This window comes from Oncorhynchus clarkii, chromosome 20, assembly GCF_045791955.1.
Source record: "Oncorhynchus clarkii lewisi isolate Uvic-CL-2024 chromosome 20, UVic_Ocla_1.0, whole genome shotgun sequence".
In the NCBI taxonomy this organism is placed as follows: Eukaryota; Metazoa; Chordata; class Actinopteri; order Salmoniformes; family Salmonidae; genus Oncorhynchus; species Oncorhynchus clarkii.
This window is the reverse complement of record NC_092166.1, coordinates 7,138,694-7,165,248: the sequence shown is the minus strand read 5'-3', so window position 1 is coordinate 7,165,248 and position 26,555 is coordinate 7,138,694. Positions and strand designations below refer to the sequence as shown.

General features: G+C 41.6%; 1 protein-coding gene across 3 annotated transcripts; it reads right to left on the bottom strand.

Moving 5' to 3' along the window:
• Positions 1 to 1,289: 1,289 nt before the first annotated feature.
• Positions 1,290 to 25,647, bottom strand: LOC139375810 (Fas apoptotic inhibitory molecule 2a). 3 transcript variants are annotated; one of them, XM_071117686.1, is made up of 12 exons: positions 25,569 to 25,647; positions 24,545 to 24,733; positions 23,643 to 23,767; positions 15,179 to 15,243; positions 14,253 to 14,306; positions 12,657 to 12,707; positions 12,313 to 12,352; positions 12,092 to 12,129; positions 11,707 to 11,794; positions 9,351 to 9,446; positions 8,310 to 8,363; positions 1,290 to 6,715 (listed from the first exon to the last, which is right to left on the bottom strand). In XM_071117686.1, the coding sequence occupies exons 2-12, from the start codon at positions 24,714 to 24,716 to the stop codon at positions 6,569 to 6,571; spliced, it is 930 nt and encodes a 309-aa protein (XP_070973787.1). In that variant the 5' UTR covers positions 24,717 to 24,733; positions 25,569 to 25,647; the 3' UTR covers positions 1,290 to 6,568. The 3 variants fall into 3 exon arrangements, with proteins under 3 accessions (XP_070973787.1, XP_070973786.1, XP_070973788.1); XM_071117685.1 differs by having other exon boundaries at positions 24,545 to 24,749; positions 25,569 to 25,614; XM_071117687.1 differs by having other exon boundaries at positions 6,541 to 6,715; positions 8,314 to 8,363; positions 24,545 to 24,749; positions 25,569 to 25,614.
• Positions 25,648 to 26,555: the final 908 nt, after the last annotated feature.

Below are 26,555 nucleotides of genomic sequence, written 5' to 3'. Positions count from 1 at the left end.
CTGTAAGGGATGGGTTGCCAACTGACGACACAAAAATAAAATGTTATTCATTCATTCAGTCCCAGACAGTAATAGCAAAATTCTTGCTTTGAGAAATTCCTCTTTGCTATGAAGCCATTTTTCTTTTTCTTTGACCACTAAATTGTTACCCAGAAATTATTTGATATTGTGACAAAAACAGCTGCATTAGACTTTTAAAGAAAATTAAGCCCTTATCTCCCTCACCAACTTTAAACATCTGCTATCTGAGCAGCTAACCGACCGCTGCAGCTGTACATAGTCCATCAGTAAATAGCCCACCCAATTTACCTACCTCATCCCCATATTGTTTTTATTTATTTACTTTTCTGCTCTTTTGCACACCAGTATCTCTACCTGCACATGACCATCTGATCATTTATCACTTCAGTGTTCATCTGCTAAATTGTAATTATTATATTGCCTTTTGCACACAATGTATATAGACTTTCTTTCTTTTCTACTGTGTTATTTACTTGTTTATTGTTTACTCCATGTGTAACTCTGTGTTGTTATCTGTTCACACTGCTATGCTTTATCTTGGCCAGGTCGCAGTTGTAAATTAGAACTTGTTCTCAACTAGCCTACCTGGTCAAATAAAGGTGAAATAAAATAAAAACTCAATGGCATGTTTCCAATTGCAATACTGCTTCATCATAAAATGAGTCAACAGTGGCAGATGACGAAGGAAACGTCCTACTAGGTGAAACACAAAGCCACATCAGCCTTTAGCGAGTATTCGAACATTACTCCTAAGAAAACAAGTAGTTTTTTTCTCCCCCATTGTAAAGGCGACATGGGTATTTGTCCAGTATCATCCGATTGGGTTTATCACAGCCAAGATCCTCCGGTACCGTGTTGAGTGTTGGTTGGTTGATGCGCCGGGTCCAAACGTACAGCTAGCTAGCTGGTGGTGCTAGCAGTAGCATGTAAACTAGCTTGCAGTGGTGACAGCTGAGGTAGAGCCCGGGCTAGTTTCTAGTAAGTGGCGGGCCAGATTCAGTTGAATCAGCATCGTTGATCGTGCTTGTTATCGCAGAGAATCTGGTGGTTCTTAAACAGACCTATAAAGGCTACTATATTGGCTATATAAAGCTAATTCAAATTTAACTTTAGCTAGCTAGCTGCTCAGGTACCATGCAAACTTTTAAAATTGTGTAAGTGTCCATGTAAATTCTAATTAGCATAAATGGTCCACAGAAAATTCAAGATATAGTTCGTTAAAAAAAGAATAATGGACATGAGCAAGAAAAAAACCCAAAACACAAATCTTTCAAACAACATGTTTTACTTCAACAAACAGGGAAGGTTTCCAAACTAATTGAGCTGTCATCAAAATGGTTTAGTTTCAACTTACGGTATTTAAGAGAGTCATGCTCTACTTAACCACTGTCACTGCATGCAGGCTAGTCAAGAGTTCGGGTTCGAACTCAAGAAGCAACAAAATATGGGACCAAATTACACACACACATCAAGTACATCACACCACTTAAGTTTTAATAGAAGATGATGATCCCGAAGACATTGTGGGTCGAACCATCTTTCTAGTTACAGTAGAAAAGGGAGGAGCATACACCATTGAGAAGATTTGTTCCATGAACAGGAACAGAAAAATCCACAATATTATCCGTCCTTGCACGCGAGAGCAGTTTAATAGGTAGGCTAGAAATGTGCATGATTTAAGTGTAATATAAGGTGAAAAGGTTAAATGTACCATATAGAATCTAACTATTGGTGGACATAATAATAACACTAGTTGTAGTATGTTGAGTATTTTACAATGTATCAACATTGTTCTGTTGGTTCATGTCAGCCCACTCTAATTGAGTATTGGTGCATTACACTAATGTCAAACATTGTCTTTCATTTTCTTTGTAAAATAATACTGATTTAGAGGGGGAATGTAGTAAGAACAGCATTGATCCATCAGAGTTATGACCCAGAGTGAATTAAGTCAAATTCAAAATGATATCAAAAGAGTCAAAATGGGTATTACCATACAGAATATATAGATTTAGATTTTAGTCATTTAGCAGATGCTTCCGATGCAGAGCAACTTACAGGAGCATTGACTCATACATAGAGTCTACCGCCATTCTCTTGATTAATGGTTTAAACCCGTTTCCTCAATCTGGTGACATCTATGGAAAAACAATCCAAGTAATGTACAAGAATAAGTAGGAACAGGAGTAGTACTTAGACATGTACTTGAACATTTACCTATGACGTTTTTAAAAAGGCATGCTTACCAGTCCTCTAGACTGGCTGGTGAACAAGGATAAGATAATACAACTCCTCTTTAACAAGGGTAGGCTAAATAATAAATTACTTTTAACTACTCACATAAATATCTATTTCACATAATTAAGAAAGTATTTACACATTGTTAAAAAAAAAAAAAAACTTTACTTATTTTGTCAATATTAACAAAAAAAACAAGGATTTATTGTTGTCGGTATCAACCACCCAGAAATGTTTGCTTAAAAAAATAAGCTTAAACCTGAATGTTACAAGTTTGGATCACCCAAAAGTCTGCAGTCACAAGACATGAAGGCTTTATGAATCATTCATAAACTACTATTAGGTGGCATTACACCTTGTGAAGTGTTTCAGTTACACACACACACACGTTTTAAACAAGTTCGTAAATCATTTATAAACCTGTATGTGTATGTGTGCCATGTTCGTGAAGGCTTTATCAAATGATCCGGCAGGCTTTTTGACGTGCAATTAATTTAAGGTGTGATCCAACTTTAATTATACTGAACGGAAATATAAACACAACGTGTAAAGTGTTGGTCCCATGTTTCATGAGCTGAAATAAAAGATCCCCAGACATTTTCCATACACACAAAAAGCTTATTTCTCTCAAATTGTGTGCACAAATGTGATTACATCCCTGTTAGTGAGCATTTCCTCCTTTGCTAAGATATTCCATCCACCTGACATATTAAGAAGCTGATTAAACAGCATAATCATTACACAGGTGCACCTTGTGCTGGGGACAATAAAAGGTCACTCTAAGATGTGCAGTTTAGTCAAACAACACAATGCCACAGATGTCTCAAGTTGAGGGAGCGTGTAATCGGCATGCTGACTGCAGTAATGTTCACCAGAGCTGTTGACAGAAAATGTTATGTCAATTTCTCTACCATAAGACAATTTGGCAGTACGTCTAACCGGCCTGCCAAACGCAGACCTCGTGTAACCACGCCAGCCCAGGACCTCCACATCCGGCTTCTTCACCAGCGGGATCGTCTGAGATCAGCCGCCCGGACAGTTGATGAAATTGAGGGCTATTTCGGTCTGTAATAAATCCCTTTTATGGGGAAAAAACTCATTTCTGATTGGCTGGGCCTGGCTCCCAAGTGGGTGAGTCTATGCCCTCCCAGGCCCACCCATGGCTACACCCGTGCCTAGTCATGTGAAATCCATAGATTAGGGCCTAATTTATTTATTACAATTGACTGATTTAGTTATTTGAACTGTAAATCAGTAAAAATCGTAGAAATGGACCGGTTTATATTTTTGTTCAGTATTACAAAGTTAATGTGCCAGATTTTCACTTTTCACCAAAAAATAATTGGCTTTTAAAATACACAAAGTGCTAACAAATGTTATGGAGATTCTATAGCGATCACTTCGTGCAAATTATATTGTATGCACTAGGCAGTTTCATTGTGAAAAAAAGAGACCACACTAAACAGTGCACCTATACAGACAGCCTAACAGAACGAGCCCAGCCTTTGCCATAATTAAGGTGTACTACAGGGCATCTAAAAAAGGAAATGTTTGTTTATTCTAGGTAATAAATGCAACAACAACAATACAAAAAAATATATTCAAAAGTGGAATGTTCTAAGCGTGTCTAACTCGGTTTAAGCCTATGTCGAACACCCCTGACATATGTATAACATGTCAAATGTCAGCTAATGACAACTGACGTCACACTGACCCCACCTCCCGAAGATCTCTTACTTCACAATTGAACTAAAACAACCTCAAAACATGCCTCTATTCAAGTTCTACATCCGAGTTCGGTTCATACATATTTGAAGAGACACACGACTACTCTATTTAAAAACACCTTTGATAGCAAAAAAAACCTGCCAGTTCAGTCCCAAGGCATAGTATAACTTGAAATCTGCCCTGACAACCTCGTAACACGGGCACGTAAATTCAAAGAAGAGGAAGTGAGTTAAATGTAACAAAGAAACGAAACTTGCCCCCTAAAAAGAATTCCTCACTCAAGAGCTACATTATTTTTCTTTAACCTTCTTCCAAAGTGTGCAACCCCCCTTTATTTAAAAGGATGGACTGGTGTCAGAAATACGGTGAAAACACCCTCCAGCTATGTTGCACCAATCCAATACTTTTAAATTGTATGAGGCGGGATGAACGAGTGCAAAATTCTGGAAAAGGGTAACCTCGAACACCAGAAGGTTGTACAACAGAAGGGTAGAGAATCGGTAACCTCGTACAACCATCCGGAAGTCTCGCAAGTTTACATTCTGTTTCGCTTCACGGATTCCGCAGCAGTAATCAGCTTGGTAATACGAGGCTAGAGAATCGCAACCTAGCCAAAGACACATTATTGCACCAAGGACTGCAAGCGTCACTTTTATCCTTCAACTTCATTGGCTTGATGACGTTTCACAGACCCAGATGAGAAAATCCAGATGTGCCAAAATCGGGGTCAAATTTCGGCTTGGTTAAATCAATGTCTAAAAATGTGATTTTAAGGGAATAAATGTAATCTTGAAATACTTTTGGACTCACCAGACAGTGACCGAAACGGTTTAAAATAATTGTTTAAACAAAAGCAATGACTCTGATTTGTCAACTGTAATATATATATATATTCCAATATAACAAAGACAAGAAAAGTTGAAGTACTACCAGGGGAAATCAGCCAGTGTCCATTTAACTGGTCAACCACAAGTCACCCTGAATCAACGTGGTTGCAATTAACCCGTTCTCATATCTGTCCCAGCAAACGGATTGTCCACCAACAGCACACTGTCTGTCAGCTTATTCTTTTGCAGTCTCATTGTGATTCGTCAACTGCCTGGTCACGTCCTAAGAGTAACATTGGGAGACGTAGGGCAGATCTGAGATCAGCTTACCTTCCAACACTGCCTCGGTGCAGATCTAACATCCAACAGGGCTGTGGTCAATTTTAATTGAAGGCAGTCAATTCAGGAAATACATTTTTTTTTAAAAACACTAGAAATAGCTTCTACTCCTCAGTTTATTGAAAAGTAATTTAAAATGGTTTAAAATTATTATTCAAATTTACTTTCTGAATTGACCCACCTTCAATTCAAATTGACCCCAGCCCCTAGATTGGTTCTAACCCTTACACAGGCCCAGAGCTAGCAACACTCTGGAGATTGGCAAGGGCTGAAGTGCCCCCTAGAGGTAGGAGCTTGCCTGTGCAGACAGAACTGAAATCCCAGCAGTCGCGCAGGCACGCACGCACGCACACACTTCAAATTATATATATATATATATATATATTTTTAAACTGAATTAAGTTGTGTGTCAACATTCAGGGAGAGGAAAAATATACGCAAACTATGCTTTTATAAGATACCTCAGAGTGGATGTGTTAGTATATGGTGGGTGTGATAGTGTACTGCTGGTGTGTGAGTGTACTGCTGGTGTGTGATAGTGTACTGCGGGTGCGTGAGTGTACTGCGGGTGCGTGAGTGTACTGCGGGTGCGTGAGTGTACTGCGGGTGTGTGAGTGTGAGTGTACTGCGGGTGTGTGAGTGTGAGTGTACTGCGGGTGTGTGAGTGTGAGTGTACTGCGGGTGTGTGAGTGTGAGTGTACTGCGGGTGTGTGAGTGTGAGTGTACTGCGGGTGTGTGAGTGTGAGTGTACTGCGGGTGTGTATTTGCGTCAGATTACAAATATGTGCCGGTATGTATTTGTATCCATTCTCAAATGTGTGTGTGCTTGTACGAGCGTAACCAAACAGAAGTACGTGCATAAGGATATCAGAGTAGATGTATACACTTGAGGAGGCATAGAGAGTCAGGGGGAGCTATTGAACGTGACAAGGTGGTGTGGCTATCCTGTTCTGTAAAGAGCCACGGGATTGCGGAATACTCTGCCACCAGAGGTTTCTTAGGCAAAAAGCAAGAATAGCTTTAAAAAAACATCACCTCTCCTCTTTCTATAGAGCTAATCTAACTTTACTGTATATAAGAATATATGACGTGTGTGAATAGTACATTTGTTGTGTCTTTCTCTCTCTCTCACACACACACACACACACACACACACACACACACACACACACACACACACACACACACACACACACACACACACACACACACACACTTCATTGTTATTTTGAATTTAATGTAATATCTTATATTCTTGTCTATTACTGCTCTGTACTTTGTAATGTATTTGTACTATTTTATGTGGACCCCAGGAATAGTAGCTGCTGCATGTGCAGTCGCTAAACGAGATCCTAATAAAGTAAACTCAGCGAGGGGGGGGGGGCTATTGAACGTGACTGCAAGGTGGTGTGACTTCACTCCTGACTCCCAAACAGCTGTAGGAGGAAGAAGAAGATGTAGACCACGTCCATGTAAAGGCACATCGCTCCGAACACGTGCTCCTCAGGACTCAGGGAGTACCGCCGGTTGCCCATCAGTAGCTGCACGTCAAAGGCCAAGAACTAAGGAAGAGAGCGAGGAGGAGAGAGGGACAGCGAGGAGGAGAGAGGGAGAGCGAGAGCGAGGAGGAGAGAGGGAGAGCGAGAGCGAGGAGGAGAGAGGGAGAGCGAGGAGGAGAGAGGGAGAGCGAGGAGGAGAGAGGGAGAGCGAGGAGGAGAGAGGGAGAGCGAGGAGGAGAGAGGGAGAGCGAGGAGGAGAGAGGGAGAGCGAGGAGGAGAGAGGGAGAGCGAGGAGGAGAGAGGGAGAGCGAGGAGGAGAGAGGGAGAGCGAGGTGGAGAGAGGGAGAGCGAGAAGGAAAGAGAAAGAACAAGGGATGGGGGAGAAAGGAGAAGAGACCATTACTCAAGGTCCTAGAAAACTAAGTCGTCACTAACATTCACATTTGTGGCTTTTTAGAAATACACCACATGAACAAAAGTATGTAGACACCTGCTCGTCGAACATCTCATTCCAAAATCATGGGCATTAATATGGAGTTGGAACTAAGGGACCTAGACCGAACCATGAAAAACAGCCCCAGACCATTATTTATCCTTCACCAAACTTTACAGTTGGTATTATGCATTGGGGCAGGTAGCGTTATCCTGGCATCCACCAAACCCAGATGGTGAATCATGATTCATCACTCCAGAGAACATATTTCCACTGCTCCAGAGTCCAATGGCGGCGAGCTTTACACCACACCAGTCGAAGCTTGGCATTGCACATGGTGATCATAGGCTGCTCGGCCATGGACACCCATTTCATGAAGCTCCCGACGGACAGTCCTTGTGCTGAGGTTGCTTCTAGAGGCAGTTTGGAACTCGGTAGTGAGTGTTGCAACCGAGGACAGATTATTTTTTTACGCACTGCACACTTCAGCGCTCTACGTTCTTGTTCTGTGAGCTTGTTTGGGGTCTATACCACTTCACAGCTGAGCCGTTGTTGCACCTAGACGTTTTCCACTTCACAATAACAGCATTTACAGTTGACCGGGGCAGCTCTAGCAGGGCAGAAATTTGATGAACTTGTTGGAAAGGTGGCATCCTATGACGGTGCCACGTTGAAAGTCACTGATCTCTTCACGTAAGGCCATTCTACTGCCAATGTTTGTCTAAATATATACATATTATTATTACATCCCCTTACATTGTGTGTTTAAGGTAGTTGTTGTGAATTTGTTCGATTACTTGTTAGATATTACTGCACTGTCGGAAACTAGAAGCACAAGCATTTCCGCTACACTCGCATTAACATCTGCTAACCATGTGTATGTGACCAATGAAATATGATTTGATTTATGGAGATTGCATGGCTGTGTGCTCAATTTTATATACCTGTTGGCAACGGGTGTGGCTGAAATTGCCTAACACACTCATTTGAAGGGGTGTCCACATACTTTTGTGTGTATTTAATATATATATATATATATATATATATATATATATATATATATATATATATATATATATATAGTGTACATTCAGCCTTATATTTATACAGGTGATTCATTGCATTTAGATCAGAAATCTATTTTACAAAAGAGACACCTGTCCCAACACCACAGCAATCCTACACTCATTAAGTGGTGATTTTCAATGATAGATGATTAAGTACCAACGTGAAGACAAGGGCACCCAGTCCAGCGTACGCTGTCTGCAACCAAGGTATCTGTGAAAGACAAACGAGGTCAGAAAACGCAGCATAAAGAGAGACAGACAGTCACAAATGAGAGGAGACGGTCCTGTCCAACAAGGTACAAACTCTAGTCGACCTTTCAGGTAAAAATCACAAAAAGGTCAGTGGTAGAGTTGTGAGAAAGTTCCAGGTTCGTGATTATATCTCCGGGATAGGCTGTGGACACACAGAGACGTTTGAAAAAGCATATTCATTCAAACACTGTTCAACCGTTTCCCACGGACACAAAATCTCTGTGTAGCCTTAACCTTAAGGACTTAAAGCTACAGTCTGTGATAAAATAACACATCAACCCCACCACTTGTTTTGTTAAACAGCTGAGGGATGAAAACATTTTTTTTATTTTTACATGGCTGGTGGATCATAGGCTATTCATTTAAAATGGACAATTCCTCTGTTATACTAATCTATAATGAGCCCCCCCCCCCCCCCCCCCCCCCACCACCAAGATGGGCCGGCACGGTTGTCTGATAGGCTGAGCCGAGGTCATGTAAACTCGCGTTCAAAGTCAAACAAGGCATCAGCAAATTGACCTGCCCGACTCTTGTCATCAGATAGACACAGCCAAGATCATGGATCGTAAAAGACGGAAAGTTGGGAGCCGATAAACTTAGAAAAGAGCACATTCTACATCGTCACCCCAACCCAAAATGTCAATTTGGTCAAACAGTAAAGTTCTTTACCCTCGTGCTTCCTTTAATTAACGTGTCTACCCTGAAGCTCATCAAGCATTTAGGACTTAGAATGTTCAATGAGTAGAAGTCTCTGACTATACTGTGCAATCCATTTCCTTTTAAATGTTTTTTATTTTATTGACAAATAAAATCAATATATATATATATATATATATATATATATATATATATATATATATATATATATATATATCATTAATTTAAAGTAAAAAAAAAAATGAATATACCAATCACAGACTGTAGCTTTAAGAGGCATGTTGCTTACATATCCGAAGGGTGCGGTGAAGAGGAGCAACAGTCCCGTCACCATCAGCACCATCATGAGAGAGAAGAGCAGACCGTGACACGACGTAAAATCCACCTGGAACACAACGTCAAGACAAGACCGAAAACCAGGGGGCCACGTTCAGCAGGGAAACATAGCACATAGAAATGTACTGAAAGAGAGCAGAAATTATTCATTATTTTACATGTCAGAGAGGCATCTGAACGTTTTTTGCTCTGCTGAACATGACGAAGCATGACATGACGTCCAGTCAACCTAGTTAAATGATCAAAATGACGTCAAGTCAACCTAGTTAAATGATCAAAATGACGTCCAGTCAACCTAGTTAAATGATCAAAATGACGTCCAGTCAACCTAGTTAAATGATCAAAATGACGTCAAGTCAACCTAGTTAAATGATCAAAATGACGTCAAGTCAACCTAGTTAAATGATCAAAATGACGTCCAGTCAACCTAGTTAAATGATCAAAATGACGTCAAGTCAACCTAGTTAAATGATCAAAATGACGTCCAGTCAACCTAGTTGTTAAATGATCAAAATGACGTCCAGTCAACCTAGTTGTTAAATGATCAAAATGACGTCAAGTCAACCTAGTTAAATGATCAAAATGACGTCCAGTCAACCTAGTTAAAACTTCTACCCCCTCCTTTTTCGAACATTCTGTTAAAAATCGCGCAACTTTTCAGCGTCCTGCTATTTATGCCAGGAATATAGTATATGCATATGATTAGTATGTGTGGATAGAAAACACTCTGAAGTTTCTAAAACTGGTTAAATCACGGCTGTGACTATAACAGATCGTGTGTTTCATTGAAAAACGCAAGAAAAACTGCTCTCTGAAAGCTAAAAATAATTTCCATAAGTCACTTCCATGGGTTGTTAAAAGAGGACAAAATTTTATATCGACCTGCATGCAATTCATACAAATTCCACACGATGTCACCATTGTCGTCATTTTCAATTGAATTTTTTGTTGGAAAATCCATCTATCTGGCTTCCGTTTCTTCCAGTCTCCACCCGGATGTTGTTAATGTGGACATTGGCAGCCATTGATTTGCAAACGAGGAGCTATTGAATATACATCGCCCTGTAATCATTTTGATAGATTATAAACGTTTACTAATACCTAAAGTTGGATTACAAAAGGATTTCGAAGTGTTTTGTGAAAGTTCATCGTCGACTTTTTTAATTTAAAAAAATTACGCAGCGTTTAAAAACGATGTTTTTTTCTGAATGACACAGCTTCCATAGAAAGCTATTTTGGGTATATATGGACCGATTTAAACGAAAAAAAGACCCAATAGTGATGTTTATGGGGCATATAGGAGTGCCAAGAAAGAAGCTTGTCAAAGGTAATGAATGTTTTATATTTTATTTCTGCGTTTTGTGCTGCGTCGGATAAGCAGAGTCTTTGTTTACGTCGCATTCAGGCATTTTCAGGTGGTGCATGCTATCAGATAATAGCTTCTCATGCTTTCGCCGAAAAGCATTTTAAAAATCTGACTTGTTGGCTAGGTTCACAACGAGTGTAGCTTTAATTCAATACCCTGCTTGTGAATTTTGATCAAGGTTTGAGTTTTAACGAGTACATTTAGCATTTAGCGTAGCGCATTTGCATTTCCAGGTGCCTACTTGAGACATATGCGTCTCAAGTAGAGTCAAGAAGTTAAATTATCAAAATGACGTCCAGTCAACCTAGTTGTTAAATGATCAAAATGACGTCCAGTCAACCTAGTTAAATGATCAAAATGACGTCCAGTCAACCTAGTTAAATGATCAAAATGACGTCCAGTCAACCTAGTTAAATGATCAAAATGACGTCCAGTCAACCTAGTTAAATGATCAAAATGACGTCCAGTCAACCTAGTTAAATGATCAAAATGACGTCCAGTCAACCTAGTTAAATGATCAAAATGACGTCCAGTCAACCTAGTTAAATGATCAAAATGACGTCCAGTCAACCTAGTTAAATGATCAAAATGACGTCCAGTCAACCTAGTTGTTAAATGATCAAAATGACGTCAAGTCAATCTTGTTAAATGATCAAAATGACGTCAAGTCAACCTAGTTAAATGATCAAAATGACGTCAAGTCAACCTAGTTAAATGATCAAAATGACGTCCAGTCAACCTAGTTAAATGATCAAAATGACGTCCAGTCAACCTAGTTAAATGATCAAAATGACGTCCAGCCAACCTAGTTAAATGATCAAAATGACGTCCAGTCAACCGAGCTAAATAAATCGCAATGCCACTGCTTCCACAAAACAGAATGATTTAACTTGACAAGAGAAACACAAACTGTGCTGTTGGCCATCTGCTTGTAAAAGCTCACCTTGGTCTGGAAACAGAAGAGCGTGATGAACAGACACACCATGGCGGTAATGCCCACACACAGCATCACCACTTTAGTGTTGTGGTAGCTATGGACACAGAGGAAGGATAATCAAGTTACTACCACCTCTGATACACACACAAAGTGACCGTCAAAAAAAGTCGCTAGACAGCATTTCCACACATATAGAAAAAGAGTGGACAGTCTACATTCACACACAGCATCACCACTTTAGTGTTGTGGTAGCTATGGACACAGAGGAAGGATAACCAAGTTACTACCACCTCTGATACACACAAAGTGACCGTCATAGACGGTCAAAAAAAAAAAAGTCGCTAGACAGCATTTCCACATTAGACAGTCTACATTCACACACACAATTTACCTAGCCAGCATTCCTGCCATGTAAGACATTGCCAAAGTCTGGAGACAAGAAGAGGATCACAAACACACAAATATTACAGAGTAGTATGTATAGTATGAATTGCACCTCACATCATTTGGAGTACCACAACGTCAGTAGAATGGTCATAATATCATCGAGGCACTAACTAAGCATATCACTAACTGTCAAGCCGAGATGCTGTACCTCTGGCTGATACTTACAAATATCCCCAAGAGAATGAGATTGGTGGGATACTGTCGCCTGTAAAAAGACAACGGGATACAATGACAACATTTTAGTGTGAAGAGAACACCAATTCAGGAGTTAAGACTTGAGAAGCATAGCCAGATAAAACCTTTTCACAAAAATCTAAATAAATAAAACATCTAATAGCCATCAAAGAAAAATGTATCATGTTAAAGTCATGTACCTCCATCTCTTAGTTATGAAAGTATAAATTGAGAATGTTGTAAAGAAGAAGAATAAAAGGTGAAGAAAGTGGTAGAAATACAAAATAATAGTCAAAGTAAAGCTGGTAGTATTGACTAAAGAGTTGTCTTCTTACCGGGCACTTGTGCTGCAGACTAGCACCAGGTATGCCCCCATGAAGATGATGCTGGAACAGGAACAGTTATGTGGTCACCAGATAGGAAGGTTGGCTCAGAGTGCCATATCAGTGCGCCTAAATCCAATGACGACAACACCACCACATCTAAAATGCTGGGGGATACCACCGAAATAACAACATTCCCCTGAAGGATCTACACCAGTGGTCGCCAACCTTTTCTGAGTCAAGATTACTTTCTGAGTCAAGATTACTTTCTGAGTCAAAACGCAAGCCAAGATCTACTGCTCAGATTTATTTTAAACATGAACATTACGTCCTATGCAACATTACCCAATTAAAAACAGATCTGTAGCAATGAGGTTTGTGCAGTAGGCTATAGGCCCAATACATTATCACTACAAATTGGCTGTACTTGAATTGCCCTGCCACTGTTGTTCTTCTGAGACCACTTTGAAATTATATTTACACTAAGGTAACAGATAATTTGTTGAATTACTTGTGAGGCACAGCTGAGTGAGCGTAATAATTTACTTTTTTTTTTCTACTGGACTGATGGTCTGCATCTGATGGTCAGTCTGTGAGGAGGGAGGGAGCAGTGGTAAAGGCTGCCTCTCACACATCTCACCATCCCTCGCTAAAGAAGAGGGGACACGGTCTTCCAGCTGATGGCGAAACTTAAGTCGCATTGCATTACTTCTGCCTCATGCACCAATTCATATTTACTCCAATGACCAGAGAAAGTGAAATATTCCTCGATATTTAAAAAAAGACAAGACGCTAAAAACAACAACACAGGTGTAACAGAACAATTTGATACATCCATTCATTGCAGCTGCAGTGCTGGTTGTAGTCATTCATTGCAGCTGCAGTGATGGTTGTAGCATGAGTGGAAGTAGGGAGATTTTGTATGTATTTTATGTCTCATAAAAGTGTTGAACAATGTATTGACAGTGCTGAATAACAACTTAAACATGAACTAACTCATAAAAACAGCAGCTCTTTGTTGTATTCGTTGAGTCTCTCTCTAGTCATGGTTTCAATAGTTTTTACATCTCAAAGTGTCAACGTTGCTGAGCGTCCGATTCTTCTTTTTTTACGGTCTATGGCGCGAGGAAACTGTACAGACACGGTGCTCTGAGCTATCTGATTGGCCAGCGGTAGTCCTATAGGTGCACTTGATTTGCTCTCCGAGTCTGCCAGGTAGGCGGAGTTCTACCTTCAGACATATGAAAGGGTTCAAAATGGAAACACTTTGCATCCCGGCGCTAGGGCTGCTGAATCAAGTGCACCTACTGCCAACAGAGTGAAATGAATACAAAAAATAAGAACGCAAGGCTTTATCGTTTTTTTTTTACAGAAATGTTTGGAGATCAACTAGGAATGCCTTGAAGATCGACCCGTCGATCGCAACTGACCGGTTGGTGACCAATGATCTACACAATAAATGGACAAGTTGCTGCTTTCAAGGTAAGAAAATGTCTTAGGTGAACATTGGGATGAATCATCCTTTACTGTTAAGTCATTTTATGATATGCACTGTCTATTTTACCAGTTTGGCATTGGAAGACAGCACATAAAGTTGGAGATACTCACTATGAGGCAAGGTAGAGGATTCGATTGTACTGCACAAACTGCCGGACTGGTTCACTGTAAAGTTGAGCGAAAATACATTAGTTTTTAACAACTTATGAATGGATGGGAACCCATTTTTCAGCTTCAGATATACAGATTTTTTTTTACTTAGCCTCATCTTTATCAAACCATTCCAGTGAGAAGCACAAAGCATGTACTGAGTGTACAAAACATTATGAACACCTGCTCTTTCAATGACAGGCTGACCAGGTGAAAGCTATGATCCCCTTATTGATGACACTTGTTAAATCCACTTCAAAATCGGTGTAGATGAAGGAATGGGAGAAGACAGGTTAAAGAAGGATTTTTAAGCCTTGAGACAATTGAGAATGTGTGCCATTCAGGGGGTGAATGGGCAATACAAAACGTTTGTGTCTTTGAGTGGGGTATGGTAGTAGTAGGTGCCAGGTGCACAGGTTTGTGTCAAGAACTGCAACACCGCTGAGTTTTTTCACACTCAACAGTTTCCCGTTTGTATCGAGAATGGTCCACCAACCAAAGGACATCCAGCCCACTTGACACAACTGTGGGAAGCATTGGAGTCAACATGGGCCAGCATCCCTGTGGAACGCTTTGTAGAGTCCATGCCCAGACAAATGGAGGCTTTTCTTAAGGCAAAGGTGGTGGCAATGCAATATTAGGAATCTGTTCTTAATGTTTTGTACACTCAGTATATATCAGAAGGTGAGAATACATTTTTGATCACAATATGGAGACAGCATAATCTAACAAAGCGTTTGCACATGTTAAGGTGTTTGGGGTTTATTCCATTTGGAAAATAACCAGAGTTTGCGAGTGCAAAAAAAAATAAAAAATAAAAATAATAACTTTGTAAATTGGGCTCTCAAATGTTTTCTGGAGTGTGGATTCATGTTAGTGGCCCTCACCAAAACGTGAAGAGAGCCACGATACCAAAGGTCACCAACAGTTGGACCATGAGGATGGAGAAAACCTGAGGATAGAAATAAGACATGTTAGAAAGTCTCTCACAAGAGACCAGCTGAGAGAACTACACAGTACTGAGAGGCTAGCTGAGAGAACTACACAGTACTGAGAGGCTAGCTGAGAGAACTACACAGTACTGAGACAGAAGACAATATTGGGCTTTACACAGTACTGAGACAGAAGACACTATTAAGCTTTACACAGTACGGAGGCGAATCGAGCCGAGCCAAACCAAGCTGCACTGAACTGGCCTGGTAACCATCCAACATAGTTGCCGAAGAAAATCATGTAAAAGTGACAGCGCAGTTTAGTTCAGGTCGGCACGATAGAAGATTGTTTCACACTATACTATCTACCAGATAAGATTGCTCTACGTTTCTATGGTTACGTCTAGTGCTGTACTGATGAAATACCACTCACTGTGGGCACATGATTTCACGTTCTGACAGTAGTCTTTTGACAGTGATGTAAAGAGCGTTAAAAAAACGATAGGACAGTGTCAGAAGAGGACGGTTTGAGAGGATCAGAGTTAATGAAAGACTAAATGGGTCATTCCATATCAAAATGTTATTTTTTATTTTATTTAAACAAGGCAAGTCAGTTAAGAACAAATTCTTATTTACAATGACGGCCTACCAAAAGGCCTCCTGCGGGGATGCAGGCCTGGGATTAAAACAATATAAATATAGGACAAAACACACATCACAACGAGAGACACAACACTACATAAAGAGCACCTAAGATAACAACATAACAAGGCAGCAAAACATGACAACACGGTATGGTAGCAACACAACGTGACAACAACATGGTAGCAACACAACATGTTAGTAGCACAAAAACATGGTACAAACATTATTGGGCAAAGTCAACAGCACAAAGGGCAAGAAGTTAGAGACAACAATACACCATACAAAGCAGCCACAACTGTCAGTAAGAGTGTCCATGATTGAGTCTTTGAATGAAGAGATTGAGATAAAAACTGGCCAGATTGAGTGTTTGTTGCAGCTCGTTCCAGTCGCTAACTGCAGCGAACTGAAAAGACGAGCGACCCAGGGATGTGTGCGCTTTGGGGACCTTTAACAGAATGTGACTGGCAGAACGGGTGTTGTAGTAGATATCTCAGATAGGGGGAGTGAGGCCTAAGAGGGTTTTATAAATAAGCATCAACCAGTGGGTCTTGCGACGGGTATACAGAGATGACCAGTTTACAGAGGAGTATAGAGTGCAGTGATGTGTCCTATAAGGAGCATTGTTGGCGAATTTGATGGCCGAATGGTAAAGAACATCTAGCCGCTCGAGAGCACCCTTACCTGCCGATCTATAAATTACCCCTCTGTAATCTAGCATTGGTAGGATGGTCATCTGAATCAGGGTTAGTTTGGCAGCTGGGGTGAAAGGAGTGATTACGATAGAGGAAACCAAGTCTAGATGTAACTTTATCCTGCAGCTTTGATATGTGCTGAGACTCCCAAGTACTCCCAAGTACATGTATGAGGCTCTAAACCCTCAGAGGTAGTAATCACACCTGTGGGAAGAGGGGCATTCTTCTTACCAAACCACATAACCTTGTTCTGAACACCTCCAAAAACAAAGGTCAAGGGTAGAGAAAGCTTGTTGGACACTAAGAAAGCTTTGTTGTAGAGCATTTAACACAAAATCCAGGGAGGGGCCAGCAGAGTATAAAGCTGTGTCTTCTGCATATAAATGGATGAGAGAGCTTCCTACTGCCTGAGCTATGTTGTTGATGTAAATTGAGAAGAGCGTGGGGCCTAGGATTGAGCCTTGGGGTACTCCCTTGGTGACAGGCAGTGGCTGAGACAGCAGATTTTCTGACTTTATACACTACACTCTTTGACAGAGGTAGTTAGCAAACCAGGCCAAAGACCCCTCAGAGACATCAATACTCCTTAGCCGGCCCACAAGAATGGAATGGTCTAACGTATCAAAAGCTTTGGCCAAGTCAATAAAAATAGAGGCACAATATTGCTTAGAATCCAGGGCAATGGTGACATCATTGAGAACCTTTAAGGGTGCAGTGATACATCCATAACCTGAGCGGAAACCAGATTGCATACCAGAAAGAATACTATAGACACCAAGAAAGCCAATCAGTTGACAAGTTTTTCCAACACTTTTGATAAACAGGGCAAAATAGAAATAGGCCTATAACAGTTAGGATCAGCTTGATCTCCCCCTTTAAATAAAGAACGAACTGTGGCTGCCTTCCAAGCAATGGGAACCTCCCCAGAAAGGAGAGACAGGTAAAAAATGTTGGAGGTAGGCTTTGTGATGATAGGGGCAACAACCTTAAAGAAGAAAGGGTCTAAACCACATATGTCAGAGTCAAGGCCCGCGGGCCACATCCGGCCCGCAAGAAGGTTTTTTACGGCCCCTGGGATGATCTTGATTTATTATTAGAACCGGCCCGCAGCAAGCCGGCAGCCCGCAGATCTTTTACACGCACCAATACTACATTTCCCACAATGCAAAGGTGACGCACCGAGCAGTAGGCTGCTTCATTTCAATATTTATTGGCACAGCAGTCGTCAGCATCACAGTAAAATTAACTTTCAGATACCCATCAAAAATGGCAAAACGGAAGGTGGATACTGAGAACCGGGGGTTTCAAACAAGGTGGGAGTCGGAGTATATGTTCACGAAGGTAGCTGGAAAACCTGTGTGTCTTCTGTGTGGAGAAAGTGTGGCGGTACTGAAAGAGTATAATCTGAGACGACATTATGAAACGAAACACGCGGACAAAAACAAGAATATGGACATGGAACAAAGGCTACAAAAGGCAGAGGAATTAAAACGAGGCCTCAAATCTCGACAGGCTCTGTTCAAAAAAGCCAAATCACAAGGCCAGGCTGCTGTCAAGGCCAGTTTTATTTTGGCAGAAGAGATCGCTAAATCAGCCCGGCCATTTACGGAGGGGGATTTCATCAAAAACTGCATGATTAAAGTTTGTGACGAAGTTTGCCCAGAAAAAAGGCAACTCTTTTTAAATGTGAGTCTGAGCAGAAACACCATTGCCGAGAGAGTAGACCAGTTGTCCATCAATCTAAAAGAGCAGCTTGTGAAAAAGGGAAAAGATTTTATTGCATATTCCTTGGCTGTGGATGAGAGCACCGACATTTCTGACATTGCCCAGTTGTCAATTTTCATCCGCGGAGTGGACTCCAACCTAAGCGTGACAGAGGAGTTTTTGGCTTTACGTCCTATGCATGGCACAACTACGGGGCATGATTTGTATGAAGAGGTGTCAAGATGTGTAAATGAGATGGAGCTGCCTTGGGAAAAACTCGTGGGTTTGACAACCGACGGAGCACCTGCGATGTGTGGACACAGGAGCGGACTGGTGGCGAAGATACGGGAAAAGATGCAAGAGGAAAACGCGACAGGTGAGCTGACAGCTTATCATTGTATCATACACCAGGAAGCGTTGTGCGGTAAAGCCTTGAAAATGGAGCATGTAATGAGCATCATCACGCGCACAGTTAACTTTATCAGAGCCAAAGGTTTGAATCACCGCCAGTTCAAGGCATTTCTGACGGAGTTAGAAACGGAGCATGGTGATTTGCCTTATCACACAGAGGTGCGATGGCTAAGCCAGGGAAAGGTGCTTCAAAGATGTTTCGAGCTTCGTGAGGAGATTTGTCTGTTCTTGGACAGCAAAGGGAAAGACACAACACAACTCCGAGACGAAATGTTTCTGTGTGAAATGGCTTTTCTGTGTGACATTACGAGTCATCTGAATGCAATAAACTTGCAGCTGCAGGGTCGGGATCGTGTCATCTCTGATATGTACAGTACAGTGAAGGCATTTAAAACCAAACTGACTCTGTGGGAGACGCAGATGCGGAAAGAAAATTTGAGCCACTTTCCCAGCTGCCAGACCATGAAAGAGAAGCTCTCTACCAGTGCGTTCCCGAGCACACAGTTGGCTGATAAAATAGGTATGCTTGCCGCTGACTTTCGACGCCGATTTGCTGACTTTGAAGCACAAAAAAGCAGGTTGGAACTGCTCGGTAACCCATTTGCTGTTGACGTGGAAAGCTCACCACCAAACCTCCAAATGGAGTTGATTGACCTCCAATGCAATGATGCACTGAGGGCAAAATATGCGGCAGTGGGTGCTGCGGAGTTCGCCCGTTTCCTCCCCGGCACAATGCCCCAGCTGCGCATCCAGGCTGCTCAAACGTTGTCTATGTTTGGCAGCACATACCTGTGTGAACAACTGTTTTCTTTGATGAACCTGAACAAAACATCACACAGAAGTCGACTTACTGCTGAACACCTCCACTCAATTCTGAGGATTTCTTCAGCTCAGAGCCTTACCCCGAACATTGATGAACTTGTGGAAAAGATGGGACACCACCAAGTATCACCCTCAACCTCAAACAAGTGAACATTACTGTGCAATCACATATTTAGAGTTTTTACTCAGTTCAAGTTTAAAAGTTAAAATTTAATATTTGTTTTCACTGCATGTTACTTCTCCTTAAACAAAGTGTTGTTTTTGATTAATAGATTTTTGCACTTTATTTTTTTGTATTTCAATCCAATTATATTTTAAAAATATTTCAGTTGAGTGGATGATAGAAAATTGCTATTATTGTTTTTTCTTTGAAGTAAATTTAGCCCACTTTTGCTAAAATAGAAAATATAGTCTACTGATGGTGCCTTGAATACCGGTTTCTTTCATTTAATGTTCATGTTATGGGGATATTTATATAAAGGAAATTTGTCTTTTGTGTCTGTTGAAAATTAAAGATTACTGACAGAGCCATAAGAAAATATTGCTTTATTTATCTGATCATATTGTAATATATTTGTTAGGTTTTCAGTAGGTTCAATTAGGTTCACTAGACTATATGCGTCATTTAAAAAATTTTCAATGAACATTCGAACAGTCCGGCCCTCGTCTTGTAGCTGATTTTTTTATTTGGCCCTCCGTCCATTTGACTTTGACACCCCTGGTCTAAACCATCTGAAAGAGGATTCTAAACACAAGAAAGAGGATTCTGACACCCACCATTTCAAATTGTTCAGAATGGGTGTCATGACTTGTTGAAACAGGAAGCGGTTAAAAACACAAGATATGGTGACAAGGAGAAATCGAGTGTGGTTACAACAGGAAGTAAGCTCGTTTTGGTCCTTTCAAAAAATAAATAAATACAAATCCAGGAATGTAAATAAGAAGGGCACAGTGAAATGGCCTAGATCAGGCAGAACAACATTGAGACATGGTGGTGCTACACATTAGTGCTGCATATAGGGTGTTCACTCACTGCTGTGTATATATAGGGTGTTCACTCAATGTTGAGAAAAATGGGGCTATTCAAGAGGGTGATACAAAATTTAGGTCAAAATGTTTTCTTTGCCCATGTCATTATCAATTACATAGAATGAAATAGATTGTTTTCTACAATGTTATGGCCTTAACAGACTTGTACTTGACCGTGTTGATGAAATAAGAACGTTAATTTGCTGTGACCATTTAGACTGTACCGCTCTTGGTTTTGTCTCTTCCATATTTGGTATGTGAGGTGGTAACATTTGGAGGCGTTTCCACTGGTTGGACCAATCCGAATCAACTTGATACCTTTGTCATTTTCACCGACAGATCCTTGGCTTTCATTGCCTATATTGGCGATCAAACTAAGTTGAGAGGGGCTGTTTCTATGGCAATTTAAAGGGAAAGACTGAGAAATACACACTGAAAACAAGAACAGATTGTCTTCGCGGAGGGTGGATATTTAAATTCAGTCTGTTAGCTTTGTAAATTAATATATACACTGCTCAAAAAAATAAAGGGAACACTTAAACAACACAATGTAACTCCAAGTCAATCACACTTCTGTGAAATCAAACTGTCCACTTAGGAAGCAACACTGATTGACAATAAATTTCACATGCTGTTGTGCAAATGGAATAGACAACAGGTGGAAATTATAGGCAATTAGCAAGACACCCCCAATAAAGGAGTGGTTCTGCAGGTGGTAACCACAGACCACTTCTCAGTTCCTATGCTTCCTGGCTGATGTTTTGGTCACTTTGCTGGTGGTGCTTTCACTCTAGTGGTAGCATGAGACGGAGTCTACAACCCACACAAGTGGCTCAGGTAGTGCAGCTCATCCAGGATGGCACATCAATGCGAGCTGTGGCAAGAAGATTTGCTGTGTCTGTCAGCGTAGTGTCCAGAGCATGGAGGCGCTACCAGGAGACAGGCCAGTACATCAGGAGACGTGGAGGAGGCCGTAGGAGGGCAACAACCCAGCAGCAGGACCGCTACCTCCACTTTTGTGCAAGGAGGAGCACTGCCAGAGCCCTGCAAAATGACCTCCAGCAGGCCACAAATGTGCATGTGTCTGCTCAAACGGTCAGAAACAGACTCCATGAGGGTGGTATGAGGGCCCGACGTCCACAGGTGGGGGTTGTGCTTACAGCCCAACACCGTGCAGGACGTTTGGCATTTTCCAGAAAACACCACGATTGGCAAATTCGCCACTGGCGCCCTGTGCTCTTCACAGATGAAAGCAGGTTCACACTGAGCACATGTGACAGACGTGAAAGAGTCTGGAGACGCCGTGGAGAACGTTCTGCTGCCTGCAACATCCTCCAGCATGACCGGTTTGGCGGTGGGTCAGTCATGGTGTGGGGTGGCATTTCTTTGGGGGGCCGCACAGCCCTCCATGTGCTCGCCAGAGGTAGCCTGACTGCCATTAGGTACCGAGATGAGATCCTCAGACCCCTTGTGAGACCATATGCTGGTGCGGTTGGCCCTGGGTTCCTCCTAATGCAAGACAATGCTAGACCTCATGTGGCTGGAGTGTGTCAGCAGTTCCTGCAAGAGGAAGGCATTGATGCTATGGACTGGCCCGCCCGTTCCCCAGACCTGATGTCCCAGCACATCTGGGACATCATGTCTCGCTCCATCCACCAACGCCACGTTGCACCACAGACTGTCCAGGAGTTGGAGGATGCTTTAGTCCAGGTCTGGGAGGAGATCCCTCAGGAGACCATCCGCCACCTCATCAGGAGCATGCCCAGGCGTTGTAGGGAGGTCATACAGGCACGTGGAGGCCACACACACTACTGAGCCTCATTTTGACTTGTTTTAAGGACATTACATCAAAGTTGGATCAGCCTGTAGTGTGGTTTTCCACTTTAAATTTTGAGTGTGACTCCAAATCCAGACCTCCATGGGTTGATAAATTTGATTTCATGATAATTTTTGTGTGATTTTGTTGTCAGCACATTCAACTATGTAAAGAAAAAAGTAGTTAATAAGAATATTTCATTCATTCAAATCTAGGATGTGTTATTTTTAGTGTTCCCTTTATTTTTTTGAGCAGTGTATTTAATCCCCATTTAGTTTTGTTTGGACTACTGTATTTTTTTTTGTTCTTAGCCCTTTTTCTCCCCAATTTCATGGTATCCAATTGTTTTAGTAGCTACTATCTTGTCTCATCGCTACAACTCCCGTACGGGCTCGGGAGAGACGAAGGTTGAAAGTCATGCGTCCTCCGATACACAACCCAACCAAGCCGCACTGCTTCTTAACACAGCGCACATCCAACCCGGAAGCCAGCCGCACCAATGTGTCGGAGGAAACACCGTGCACCTGGCAACCTTTGGTTAGCGCGTACTGCGCTCGGCCCGCCACAGAAGTCGTTGGTGCGCGATGAGACAAGGATATCCCTACCGGACAATCCCTCCCTAAACCGGACGACGCTTGGCCCGATTGTGCGTCGCCCCACGGACCTCCCGGTCGCGGCCGGTTACGACAGAGCCTGGGCGCGAACCCAGAGTCTCTGGTGGCACAGCTGGCGCTGCAGTACAGCGCCCTTAACCACTGCGCCACCCGGGAGGCCCTGACTACTGTTTTTCTGACGTAAATTTTCTATTGAATGGACATATTTGTATAAACCTTTAATTAATTCATCCTTTCATGGGTAAGCACTAGGACTTTCATGGGTAAGCACTAGGACTTTCATGGGTAAGCACTAGGACTTTCATGGGTAAGCACTAGGACTTTCATGGGTAAGCACTAGGACTTTCATGGGTAAGCACTAGGACTTTCATGGGTAAGCACTAGGTGCAAATATAGGAAAGCAACGCAGAGAGGTTTGGGAGACAAAAGTTGTCCAGAGAACTCATTAGAAATTGATGGCAGATCGATCCAAAGTGCTTGGCTATTCCATGAATGGCTTATTTCTCTGATCATTGTCTTGTATCAGAAACACCTGTAAATTATACAAATCACCATTAATAACATACAGCAAAGAATTTTTACATGAACCGAACCAAAACCTCATCAACGTGGTATGGTGGCGAGCCTTTGTCAATAAAAATATGTTGACAAAAAAAAAAAAAAGAAGGGACACTAGAGCCTCTCACTTTGCGAATGAACATACGTCGGATGTTCTTGTCCTCCCAGTTGCTTCCATCCAAGCTGTCGCTGGTGCTGGGGTCAGAGAAGGGAGAGGACATGTCAGAAGCGTAGGGGTTGGTGTAGCCCGGGCCTAACAGAGGCAGAAAAAGAGAATTAGAAAAGAAGTTGAAAACTGGGCAAAATAAAGTGGCGCTCATCTCATTTCAGAACAGACCATCTAATTAAAATCTCAACTCAGAACTTATTCCAACAACAAAAAGGTTGGGATGCAACAGATCTGGAGAATGTATTGCAAATCCACACTTGTTTTTACATGTATAGACTAAAAATCTATTTTCTGGACATTGTACAATGAAGTACTTGAAGTTAGTGACCTGGTCTCTTTTAACGTGATCATTTTGCAGCGATACAATTGGGCCCAGGGTGTGGGGGGGGGGGGGGGATGAAAGGACAATACTCTTGGGAATAACAGCGGTCACGCAATGACCACACCAAGACAGTTATGATGAACAAGCAAGGCTAAACTCTGTGTCCATAAAACAGGATTAGGGAGAAGGTTATAAAACGGGATTAGGGAGAATGTTATAAAACAAGATTAGGTATTTTTTTTAGGATCCCCATTAGCTGTTGCAAAAGCAGCAGATTCTCTTCCTGGGGTCCAACACAAAACATGAAACATTACATAATACAGAACATCAATAGACAAGAACAGCTCAAGGACATAACTACATTTAAAAAAAATAAAGGCACACGTAGCCTACATATCAATGCATGCACACAGACTATCTAGGTCAGGAAGATTAGGGAGAACATTATAAAACAGCATAAAAAAAGGGGGGGTTAGTTTGGACATAGCAATTCCATTTCTATAAGATAAGGAGGTAGACCATGTTTCCCCTTGACTCACTGGGACTGGGGTGCACGTAGGCCCAGCTGGTGTGGATGGGCACCGGTGGAGGGGGCATGGGGGGCAGGTTGTCACTGTAGGGGGGCATTGCCACCATCACTCCACCGTACGTCTGCTCCTTGTCCCCTGCCATGGCTTCAGCGTAACTGGGCGGGGCGGCCGGTAGACTCATGGGTGAGGTGAGGCAGTCTGTGTGGGGAAAAAGCTGAGGATGACAAAGGACGTTGAGACTTAAACAATCTTTAACTTCTATCCCCTCAACTCCACTCTTTCAACGTTTGCAAATCTGAAGGAACCGGATAGACCTGAGAAGTGTGTCAGAAACCAAACTCTCCATAGCCATTAGAAGGCTACACATCTCCTGGCTGTCTGTTCAGAACTATAAACATTGAAGGGGTAAACTTAGGGCAGCGGTGCCAATCCTCCTCTCAGAGAACTGCGGCATCTGCAGGCTTTTGGTCCAGCCCTGCATAAACACACTTAATTCAACATCGAGGAGAAGTTGATTAGTCGGGTATGTTAGACTGGGGCTGGTACAAAATCCTGCATGAGAGACCATGGCATGAGAGGTAGCTGTTCTTAGAGAAAATGTGTTGGCTAGTTAGCTAGCTACTAACGTTAGTGTTTACTAGCTCTCACAAGGTGAAAATATTGATTATGCGCGTAACAACACAACAGGTGGCTAACTCAACTCTAGCTAGCAAGCTATTAGCCGAGGATCTATATAAGTCTAACATATTAGCTAGCATTACAAAAAAATGCATTAAAACGCATCATCTGTAATTTTACAATTGACACTATTTGCCATCGTTGCTAAAAACGAGAAGGAACAGCTAAATTAGCTAGCTAGTTACTGTAGCTAGCTGTAAGCTTGCTAGCTAACGAGTATCCCATCCACTTTTGTACTGTTAGCCAGGTAACATTATGTCTGTTATTTTTACATGTTATTGCTGGACTGCGGATATCAAATAATTTAAAATTGTCGTGTACACTAGTTAAATGCCAATGAAACAATGATTTTTACCTGTTACACAGTTGCCAATCGATCAATGACCCAAATAATAACGGGCATAGAAAGCTTAATGCAATGCGGGATCCTTGAGACGTCCCTAAACCATAAAGGCCGGTTTAGACTTTGTCTATCGACATGTCTGTAGACAATTCGAAAGGGACAAGTGTCGCTGATCAAAACTACATTTTAATTTATACTCCGGTAGAATATCTATAGACCTGTCGGTTTCCCTGGGAAACAGACAGATTAAAATAATAATAATAATAATTCAACTTTGACCCTGTCGCTGCGTCCGTTGTCATGGTTACCTGCCTGGTTAAAATTATTGCGTTCAAGACAGATGGAAGCTTTGGAAAAAATAAATAAAAAATAAGAGGTCAAATCATGACGTCCGTGATCTTCAGGTTTGAACTCTACAGAGAGGCCCGAGTTCCCAAATTGGAATTACGAGTTGGATGACCATTCAAATCGATTTTTCCCATTCAGGACTAGTTCTCAATTATCTTGTTGTGAGTTTATTTTCTATAATAATTTTTAAAAATAATATAAAGTTAATTAAGAAGTTGTCAGTTATGCTGGTCATTATTTGAACTGGCTAGGCCGCTAGCTAGCTAACAAGATGGAAACGAACCAAAATATTGTTTAGAAAGTTGATTGTAGTTGGCTTTACTAGATTTGTTTTTAAAATGATGGGTTTATTTGCATTAACAGTGGCTACCCGTCATTCAGGGCAGCATGTTATTTTGGCATTAATACGTGTCACATATCAGTTTATAAACCATGTAAAAAAATATATAATTGAGTTAATAAAGCTGCATACAAACATGGTCTCTTTTTTTGTTTTCTTGAGTAAGGCAGTTCCAAAATGCAGTTGTTTCAGCCTAGCTAAGTGCTTTCTGTGGGGCAAACCAGCATACAATTTGGAACGTTGCGCCGTGATTGGCACAGTGTTCTGTCACTCATGGAGACACTACCTCACCGCCAAGTCTTAAGGGTAGA